The 10963-nt window shown below is 44.0% G+C and overlaps 2 protein-coding genes across 2 annotated transcripts in view; one reads left to right on the top strand and one right to left on the bottom strand.

Moving 5' to 3' along the window:
* LOC114630964 (acylcarnitine hydrolase-like) overlaps positions 1–1156 on the top strand; it is a 16733-nt gene extending 15577 nt beyond the window's left edge. The window contains exon 10 of the mRNA XM_028779276.1: positions 1122–1156. Coding sequence (XP_028635109.1) covers positions 1122–1156 — 35 coding nt within the window. The remainder of the gene's footprint in view (positions 1–1121) is intronic.
* A 1130-nt stretch (positions 1157–2286) lies between these two features.
* Positions 2287–10334, bottom strand: LOC114630961 (acylcarnitine hydrolase-like). Its single transcript, XM_028779273.1, has 13 exons — positions 10225–10334; positions 9671–9881; positions 8425–8566; positions 7635–7768; positions 7301–7559; positions 5015–5113; positions 4611–4751; positions 4407–4487; positions 4044–4188; positions 3547–3681; positions 3104–3176; positions 2489–2676; positions 2287–2373 (listed from the first exon to the last, which is right to left on the bottom strand). The coding sequence occupies exons 1-13, from the start codon at positions 10298–10300 to the stop codon at positions 2309–2311; spliced, it is 1749 nt and encodes a 582-aa protein (XP_028635106.1). The 5' UTR covers positions 10301–10334; the 3' UTR covers positions 2287–2308.
* Between the last annotated feature and the right edge of the window lie 629 nt (positions 10335–10963).

The raw sequence follows: 10963 nt of genomic DNA, 5'->3' as shown, positions 1-10963 counted from the left end.
TTACATATGTCAGTTAAGTCCTCTACCATTGAGCTGTATTCCAAGAACCTTGAGATTTTCTTTCTTCAGTAATTTTATAAATGAAAGCAATGTGTCATATGCATGCCTATCTACCCACATCACTTCCAAGACCACCCACCACCATCACTTTATTTTACATTGTTTCTAGTTGCTGTTCTCTTTCTCCTCTTCCTCTTCTTTCTCTCCCTCCCCTTCTTTAATAATCCACTGAGATGAATTAGATTTTTCTGGTTTTCTTTGTACTTTTTTTTTTTCTCAAAACAGAGTTTCTCTGTGTGTCGCTGTCTGTCATGGAACTCTCTCTGTAGACCAGGCTGATCAGGAACACAGAGGTCCACCTGTTTCTGCCTTCAGACTGCTGGATTAAAAGTGTGCACCACCACCGCCTAACAGTCATTATTTTGTACATTTTATGTGGAGAAAGACCACAACTAAAATTTCCAGTTTTTCCAGGAGCTTGCTGTATAGGTCAGGCAAGTCTTAACTTGTGATCCCTGGCCTCAGATCTCTGAGCAACTAAGATTTCAAGCCCTATGTCATCTAGGCTGTCTTTTTTTTTTTTTTAAACTTTTTATGGTGCTCAGGGCTTTGCTAATGCAGGGCAAGCTGTTTACCACTGCTATATCCCTAGTCTTACAACTTCTTTAAATGTTTAACACGTGTCTTAAGACATAGAATTTTGCTCTAGATTGTAAAGCCAACAATAGAATACATGAGATCACATAAAATCATTTGTAATAATTTCCATACAGCTTATTAAAATCCAAACAAAGGATGTGTGCCCCGTATAATCCAATAGTTCAAACTGTAATCCACCTACTGAGGAAGCCAAAGCAGCAAGATTATGTGTTCAGGGCCCTCCTGGGCTACATAGAAACTTTCTCAAAGAAAAGAGGTGATAAACAAAGACAACAGTTATGCATAGTCTGGTAAGTGGATAAAATGTGTTGTGTGCACACTTGGATGGCATTCTACAATAAAAGGAAACAAAAACATTATGTGAACTGACCTAACCAGTCACAAAATGTTTTATTTATATTGGATTAGAGACAAATCCTAATATATTAAGATAAGGTAATGTCATGTTTACTCTGAAGCAGGGTTAAAAGTAGTTAATGGCACCCAAAGGACCTGAGGGAATACCTATGGGAAGCAAGGGGGAATCTGATATGATGGCGGGTACATGCCTTGAGATTTACTCAGACTTACTAAACCAGATACCTAAAAGAGATTAATTCAATCTCATCTAAACAATCCACAGTAGTCTGAGGGTTCATGGGTGGATCCATTGCCCACCATGCACAAGTCCTAAGATCAATCCCTAGCACCATAGAACCAATCCACACTCAAGCTATCAAAAATGAGAAACTTGTTAAAGTCTCAAACATAACTGACACCCAGTTCAGTGTGTCTATACAGAGCTGATGAGCACAGGCATGTTGGCAGTAGGAACTTCAGTCAGTGATGTACATATAAAATGGAAACATCCTAAGTGGTCAGTCTCACTGACAGGAAGGTCTTCCCTGCCCCCCACTTCAAGTCAGCAGGGACTTAATTCTATCCTTGAATGGTTTTGTTTACGCATTCCACCAGGAGAAGGCACCAGAAGTAATCCTTGAGACTGATTTCCCAGAGAACTGTTTCTCACCACACAGCAAAGCTGTGGGCATCTCAACCCCGAATTTCACAATCTATACGAATGTACACTTGTTACTGTTGTTGTAAGTTACTAAAGTTATGAGTTTTATTTTGCTTCAGAGATGTGGGTTTTGTTATCATGCCCCAGAGTTATGTATGCTTTTATCTTGGCCTTCAACTATTTGAGGCCACTGATGCTATGAGTGCAGTTCATAGTTTATGATCTTTTGGGAACATTATTTTGAAGGCAATAGGGTTTAGAGAAATCAGGTTTCCTGTTGTCAGTTATAAATATGAGAAAACATGAACTTGCAAAGAAAAGATACAGGATTCTGATGTAGTCAATCTTCTGTAGTCTACAGTCCCTGAAGCACCCACTTCATTTGAAGAGCATCTTGGGCTTGGAGAAGAGGAGAGTGAGGATGGGAGAAGACAATGGAAGAAAGGAAGAAAGGAAAGAGTGAAGGACAATCAAAAGGAAAAAGAAGGAAGGAAGGAGAAAGGAATGGAAAAAAGAAGGAAGGAAGGAAGAAAGAAAAAAAAGTAAGGATCGAAGAAAGGAAGGAAGAAGGAGCCTAGTTTCAATGAAGTGTTAAAGACGGTCTGGGTACTTAGGGTTCACATATCTACAACGTTATGGAAACTTTTATTAAAACCAATAAAAATTTGCCCAGAAGAATAAGATGTAACACATGAAGGGTGCCGCATACATGTCTGAAAGAGAAAACATTTGGATTAGAAATGATTCTCTGAGTGTTGGAACAAAAAAATAGACCTTAAACCTCAGAATGACCCCTTCTGCCCTCATTCCCACACCCAGTCCTGATACCGAACACTGCAGCATGGTTTCCCTGAGCCCCGTTTATCTCCTGGATCTTCTGGGGCAGAGTCTTGGTCCAGAACTGCAGCCTACTGGCCTTCAGGGCTTGGGCCACAGTAGGCTGGGTGTTCAGCTGCAGGTACTGTTCATTTTGGTCCAACCCAGGCCAGTGGGGTAGACCCTCACTGTTGGGGTTCCTGTGGATGTGTCAGCCAGCAAAGAATAGTAAGGTTACAGTCATCGAAAGCCCAATCCTACGTTTTGGGTGAGGGCAGTGGAACGATTAGGACACTGGTTAAGGGGTCTGTTGGGGTAGGTGTCCTGATATGTGCATACAAGTGTCAATCACGAGTTAATGCTTCATATGGGGGAAACTATCTGACCTATTTTATGTCACCTCTAGGAGGCAATATCTAAGGAATAGTACCATAGCATTATAGCCCCACCAGCTGGATCACAGTGAGAGGACCACTTGACACCTACAAAGAATCTGTATAAATGTGTTATTGTGTAGAAAAGACACTATATTATGTGATGGAAGATTCATGCATGCTAGAAAGCCACCATTCAAAGGAAGCCCTATATAGGGACCCACATGTGTCAGGTTGAGGGGAGTGCTCTCACCGCTGTCGTGCAAAGTTGGCCCAGTAACTCATCATCCTCCTGCTCAGCAGCTTCTCCTCCTCAGTGAAGTTAGCTGGAGTCATGAGAAAGACAAAGTGTATGCCACCTCATGCGACTGTCAAGTCATTCTTCACATGCGTCATCTCAGCTGTTATCTGACCCCAAACTATTATCTTTTCTGCCATTCTTCTTCATTATTCAGTATTCAAGATCCCCAATTCAATTCCTGCCCTGATGTGATGTCAGCTCCTCCATCATAGGCTAGACTGGAAAGGGTGTAGATTCTAATCTAAGCATTGTTTTTGAAGTCATGATGTGGTACACATGTGAGTGTTTTCACTCTCTCATAACCTAGGTTTTCTGGAAAGGACTGAAAGCTCAAGCATCCCTACAGGAAGTCATCCAAGACCGCATTCAGTTCAAATAAAGAAATAAAGACTCACGTTTCATGCCCCATGAGTATCCAAAGACAAAAGGAACCTCGTCTCCATGGTCAGCCTTCACGTGGGGTGGCTTGGGCTCCTCTATGTAGCTGGGTCGATGTTGGAATTCATAGAAGTAGACAGGGGCATGGGAACCTGGGGATGGGGACAAATAATGACTTAGTTGCCTCTCACCTGAAGTTTTTCTCATAAATATTTGGACAACAAGTTGCATCAATAAAAGTTACTCAGAATTAAAGAAGTTAAATGGGAGAGGATGATCAAGGCTGGAGCAGCAGCAGTGGAAAAGTCTTTGGCTAATCACTGCTCATGGCCTTCCCAGCTGAGTGGTTTTGTTAGGTCAATAGAGTATCAGCAAAAAATGTTCTCCTGTGTACTCAGATTTCACTCTCTTAAACTAGACATGAGGAGACCTGGACACCACTGCACTCCACAGTGATCACCCATGACTCCCGTCTCTGAGATGGGGCCATAAGTCTTGTCACAGATATACTCACGTTGAAAGTGTGCTACTTGGAGAGCAGGCATCACAAACAGGTAGTCTGCTGTCATCTCTTTGAACTGTATTTGGAGAGTCTCTGGGTCCTGAGTGTCCCCCATGTACTCTTCCATTAGCAGGTCACCACACTCAGGAGGCAGCTTCTACACCAGGAGATAAGGAACAATGAGGTTAGGCATAGTGTAAATTTAGTAGGCAGCTACATTTGCTATCTGGGAGAATGTGGCCTGGGATGACATAGGGTTTAGGTCTGAGGACAACACACAGAATCACAATATGTACTGATTGTACTAATAGAGATGCTGTCTGAGAAGGAGATATGAGGGACCACTCTATTTGGAGAGGACTAAATATATCTCACCATTTGTACTGCTGCATTCTTCAGAAGAGCCTGCAGGTTCTGTCTGGTTATTTTCTCTATTGTCTGAAGATAGCCCATGGCCTGGGATGCAGAAGACAATGGTAAGTTAGGCTTCTGATGAACTTGGATTAAAGATGCACTGAGTTTCTATGGCTTAGCATTAATATGCTCACCAGGCTCCCAGGGATTGAAACTGTGCCTCACCTTAGGAAGGTTATAACCATACTCATCATTGTTGACACCAATGATGCTGGGGACAGGGTGAAAATCCTCAGATGCCAACAACTCTTTGGGATGCCTGGGTAGGAACTTCCCATCCACCACAGCAGGGATCACCTTGAAGACCTGAGTAGCATTAGAAGTCAAAGCTGATGGTTAGTGAAATAAATACCCTGATATTGACTGAGTCAGCTCTACTTTTTTCTCATTTCTCACTAGTTTCAGGGTGATCTGCTCACCCTGGAGGAGAATCTACACTTAGATTAGCCTATCTTGATATTTATTTTGCACACAGAACTGAAAGTACACAAAAGCATGAAGATGAGATATTTGATTCAGAATCTCACATCATGTAGTCCAGGTTGTCCCAGACACACAAGTCTCCCAACCTTGGTAATAGCCAGCATCTCCTCTTCACTCTTGCCTCTCAGACAGCGCACCAGAGTCTCTGAGTCCATGCCCTCACATGCAGAGAGGTTGGCCACCGTCTGCAAAGGGAATGAGGCAAGACAAAGAGTTCTCAATCCAAGTTGATGCTGTTGTGCCTAATTCTGACACTATAGTGTGGATTGGAATAAATACATATTGTTCCCATTGTACAATTGCTCAAATTGACAGCCAGCAGGCAGGGCCTTTTCTACCTGCATACCTGTTCTTTTTGTTTAGAGTAGCTTTGATTTCTCCACCTAGTTTTCTGAGTTTCATGTATTGGTGGAAGTGTAATTGTCTAAAGGTTTGTACATGAAGTTTGGAAAACAAAGTCTCAGCCTTTACTGTCCCCGTTATTTGACCGGGTGACTTCTTGTTTTGTTAGTGCCTACACTAATGAGCTGGTTTATGAACATCCTACGATTCTCATGTCTCTGCTTCCCACCTGATGAGAGTAACTTGTGAAGTACAGATACATGTTACTATTTCCAGCCTTTTGTGTGTTATTGGGATTTGAACTTATGGCCTCAGGCTTGCACCCCAAGCCCTATTTAAAACTAGTGAACCAGCTCCCAAGCACATGCATGCTTATGCTTGCCAATGATAGAAACTGCAAGGACCTAGTTCTTAGACAGGGAGAATACTTATTCAGTATGAAGTAGAAGTGTGTAGATGCTACCCTCCGTGTTTCGCAGAAATTATTGCAAACTGGTACAACCACTCTGGAAATCAATCTGGAGTTTCCTCAGAAAATTGGAAAAAGATCTACCTGAAGACCCAACTAAGCTACTCTTGGGCATATACCCAAAAGATGCCCCATCATGCCAGAGGGGTACATGCTCCACTATGTTCATAGCAGCCTTATCTGTGATAACCAGAAGCTAGAAATAACTCAGATGTTCGACAATAGAAGAAGAGACACAGAAAATGTGGTTTGTTTACACAATGGAATGCTATTCAACTATTAAGAACAAGGACATTATGAGTTTTGCAGGCAATTGGATGGAACTCGAAAATATCATGCTGAGTGAGATATCTCAGACCCAAAAGGACATGCATGGTATGTGCTCATTAATAAGTGGATATTAGTCAAAAAAAGGCCAGAATACCCAGAATACAATCCATAGAACTCAAAAAGGTTAAAAAGCCATAGGGACCAAGTAAAAATGCTTTAAGCCCACCAGGGAGGGAAAAGAAACCAGAGGGCAGAGAGAGGGAGGAAACTGTGTGAGGGGAGGGGGAATGGCAGGGGGAAGGGGGAATATGATCAAGTATTGAGAGGGGACCAGGAGTGAAGCCCCAAGGGCCAGCAGAATGAATGGAAATATTCAACTACAGGAGGTAGGAGGTAGGGGGACCTTCTAGAATGTACCAGAAACCTGGAAGGTGAGAGAATCTCAGGACTCAAAGGGAGGGTCCTTAGATGAAATGTCCAACATCAGTCCACCTCCAGTAGAAAGACAGGGCATCAAGTAGAGGGATGGGGTTGCCTTCCCACAGTCAAAAACTCTTAGAATTGTCTCTGTCTAAAAGAACTGCAGGGACAACAATGGAAAAGAGTGTGAGGCTAAGGAGTCCAGTGACACGCCAAAATTGGGACCCATTTTAAGTGGAGCATCCAAGACCTGACACCATTACTGATGTTATTATGTGCTTACAGACATGGTGACCCTCCAAGAGGTCCAAGAAGTAGCTGACTGAGACAAAAGCAGATACTTATACCCACCCAATGTACAGAAGCCAGGAGTCCCTGTGGTTGAATTAGGGAAATGCTGGTAGAAGCTAAGGAGGAGGGAGACCTCATAGGAAGACCAGCAGTCTCAACTAACCCGGGACTCCTGAAATCTCTCAGGCCATCAACTAGGCAGCATACAGAAGCTGGTCAGAGGCCTCTGACCCACACAGCAGAGGACCGCCTGGTCTTGTCTCAATGAGAGAAGATGCACATAACCCTTGAGGGACTTGAGGCCCCAGGGAATGAGGAGGTATGGTGGGGTGTGAGGGGTTTGTGGGTGTGTGGGGACATTTTCTTGGGGATGGGGAATGAGGAATGGGATGAGGAACTGTCAGAAGGCAGAATGGAAGGAGGATAATGACTGAACTATAAAAAATGATTAAAGATAAAAAACTAAAATAAAAAAATTATTGGAAAACAGTTATTTCCCATGGTCCTTGATTTCCCCACTGAACAAAACACCAGAGTACCAGAGTATAAAGGCTTAGGCAGCAGGGCTGAAAACACTTACAGTAGAGACCATCTCAGAGGTGTCAGAGATTAGGTCAGGCACCAGGGCCACCCCACTCTCCATGATGGCTCCATGGAAGAGCCCTTGGGACATGGGGGACACAACCTGTGAAGACACACTTGCGCCACCTGCAGACTCGCCAAAAATAGTGACACTGTCAGGGTTGCCACCAAAGTAGGCAATGTTCTTCTGGACCCAGCGTAGGGCGGCCACTTGGTCCAGGTATCCCCAGTTTCCTCTGGCGTGCTCATCTCCAGTGCTGAGAAGTGGAAGGACATGGATCAAAAGGCTATCTAGTTTCTGATCAGCTACTATTGCCCAGTAATAGCCTTACCTGAAAAAGCCCAGGACACCTACACGATACTGGATAGTGACAACCACCAAGTCCTCTGTCGCTGTCAATAGAGATCCATCATACAAGGAAGCCGATCCTGTGACCAGTGCACCTCCATGGATCCACACCATCACCTGGAGAAGTCAAGAAGGAAGCCAGGAAGTACTTAGGCTCTCCAAGCCCTCTTGTCTGCTTACTAGACTAACAACTCTTGTGTCTTCGTGCAGCTACACAAATATATAAAAATCCTCAGGACTTCAGGGCCTTGGCCACAGCCTGGACCCTCTAACACTGCCATTAGTGTATTTCTTGTCCCCATTCCCACCATGAGTCTCAGTTTGAATTCATGCCTGTATGTATAGAGTGATGTCATCATTACTCATGCTGTTCACAGTGGAACAGAGACGGGTGTCTCTATGGATACCTCTCCAGATTAAAAATGGAAAGGATCATCAACTCTCATTGTCACAACAGATCATTCAAAAGTGTAACTTTGGGTGACTTCAGTGTTGAAATCTTGAGCCTTTAAGTGGTTCTGCAGAGAAAAAGTCATCGAATGAGTTCTATTTTTATCAAAGAGTGAAAGCCTTTAATGGCTCGGTGCTCCTGCCTGAGCTTGGTGTTCTTTGTCTCATACCCAGGCTTCAATTGCTTCATGTGACTCAGATGGCCTTTGACCCAAGTAAGCTAAGACTTTTATCAGGGTCTACTCTGCAATAGTACTAAAGTTGCTTTTGTTCCTTCTACTCATCTTGCCCTCTCCTCAAGCTGACCACAGCCTGACACTCACAGTCAGGTTAGAGCCCTCGTGGGCATGGACTGGTGTGTAGATGTTGAGATACAGGCAGTCCTCAGACATAGAGATGGAAGACAGGATCATTTTCATATCTGGCAGGCCCAATTCACTCGGCATATCGTGATTTTGCAGACACCTGATGAAAATAGCAGACAGATATTCCAAGAGATGGATGATGATCAAAAACCAATGTGAGTCTGGAGATTTTCATCTCAGCCATGTTCAGCTGCTGCTCCTCACATAGTCTCTCCTTAAGTCCCTTCTGACCAAGGGAAAGGCCACAGACTCCATGAAAGCTGGGATGGAGCCAGATTTCTAGGGAGGCTGCCAGTCAGGTGGATGCTATTCTTTCTGAGTCTCAGAAAGAGAGAGAGAAACTAGTAAGGGTCTCCATGGAAATGTTTGGCTGTCTGTAATGACATTCATAGAATTATATAAGAAAATAGAGTTAAGTAGTAGCAGGCATGCAAGCATTCTCTAGTCTCTGTTCCTGGGCCTGGCTGTGATGTGAGCAGCTCCTGTAGTTTTGATTCACTGTGTTTACCCAAAGGATGGATTGTAATCTGGACCATCTAATAGTACCTTTCCCCCATAAGATGGTTTTGTTGATACTTTATTACAGCAGCAGAAAACAATCTAAGATAGTAATATTTGGGTGTTGGACTTAAACAGCTACAACAGACAATGCTGCCCTAAACGGTAGTGGGTAGTCATCATATGTACAGACTCTCAGGGAACTTCTCTTGTCTGCAGTGTCTTCAGAGGTAATTAATTACACATATTTGTTCCATGGTTAATGGCACATGACCTTATAGGTTTTCACAATGACTGTGAGGAGGGGGTTAGCAAGAATTGATCACTGTTGTACTCAAGGAACTGAAGTGCATTCTCCTGGTTTCATGGTGCTTGGTTCCTAATATGTGACATTTAATCATGCCTAGAGATCCCCCCCATTGTGGTAGAGAACACTTTGCATAATTGGAATGTGTGAACAATTTTATCTTTGTTTCTCTCCTTAGTACCTTCATGTTATTCCCTACGAGTATGAAGCTCTGACCCAGGAGCCTGGTACAGTTGTTCTACCCAGCCTTAGTACATTATCAGAAAACACATGGGGCACTCATCCACAAATAGAGAAAACTGCCGAATAGCTGAGATTTTTCAAGATATGTACAGTATGGCCCAGAGCTCAGAGGCAGTCTTACCTGAGTGCCTGAAACCCTCTGGGTCCAAAACTTACATGACTGGGTATGAGGTCCCATCCCTCACACCACTCCATGGTTCAGGGTCCTCAGGAGGTGCAAAGCGCAGTGGTCCTACAGGAGGCTTTGCAAAGGGAATTCCCAGGAAGATGTAAATATCAGTATTAGTGTCTTTCATGTGTACAAGGCTGCCTCGGACCTGGCCAGTGTGTGTGTTTCTGATGGGACTGGACTCTGATGAGTTTTGACCTGGTGGAGAGATGCCATGTGGGTTAGTTTTCTGTAATCAACTGCCAGCAGATTGTGAGATTTCCACCTCATTGTTACCAGCACACAGAAGAAGGGAACCCAACTGCAGCCCCTCCCGCCCTCAGTTCACCTGTGTATAGCTTGTGAGTATAGGAGCTTTCCTATCCCTCTGGCTAGGTACCATTCAACATATGGGGTTTCCCTATGGTCCTTACCTACAGTTTGAGACTGTCTGATTTATGGCTTCAATTCTTTCTGTCCCTGTCCCACATGCCTTCCTTTCTACAAGCTCAGTTATTCTCTGACTCCGGTCATTCCCCCTTGCCAGTTTAGTGAGCCTCACCTTTCACATGGATAAGAAGAAGCAGCAGCCCAAAAACGACAGCATGCAGCCAGCTGTGCAGTTGGCGCCCTGGCATGGTCAGCTCGCAGGTCTGCCTCTGTGCTGCTAAGATGGCCACGTTTCACAAGCAGGAAGCAGACTGTGTGAGTTCTGTCCAGGCAGGAATTTAAATCAAAAGATGTAGGTGGGGACCCTGTGGTCGGTCAAAGGTCTCATTATAGGAGAAGTTATTAGTTGCAAGTGATAGGAGCCAATGGCCAGGAGGCAGGGAAAGTCACCTCTGTTGTTTCTGCTCCCTCTCTGGTCTTCTGGAAAGGCACAGCATGAATTCTGGAGCTTGTCAGGGAAACCAGGAACACTTGGGCAGATAGCTGTAACAGGAGAAATCAGAGAGCTTCTGTGAGAAGATCACAGTCAAGATGTCACAGGAAAATTGGATAAATGCAGGAGGTCTGAGTGTGACCTCATCCTCAAGACTCCCCTGACCTTTGAAGACTCAGTTTATTGAGCCTTCTTCCAGTGTCCTTGGTCCCTGCAATTATCTTCGGATCTGCATGGACCCCCCCTTCCTCTTATGTCACACCTGTTCCAACAAAACAAACTGAAATTCTGTAGGCTTTTAAAGTTGACAGTCCCTATTCACTCCACAATAATGATGAGTCTCCTCTTAGTGGTCAGCTCCTGCCAACATCAACTTCACAGTCATTCATCCATTTAACAAATGATTTTAATTGTTTGC

The sequence above is a fragment of the Grammomys surdaster genome, unplaced genomic scaffold (assembly GCF_004785775.1).
Source record: "Grammomys surdaster isolate TR1022 unplaced genomic scaffold, NIH_TR_1.0 349, whole genome shotgun sequence".
Lineage (NCBI taxonomy): Eukaryota > Metazoa > Chordata > Mammalia > Rodentia > Muridae > Grammomys > Grammomys surdaster.
This window is presented reverse-complemented; position numbering and strand designations above follow the sequence as displayed.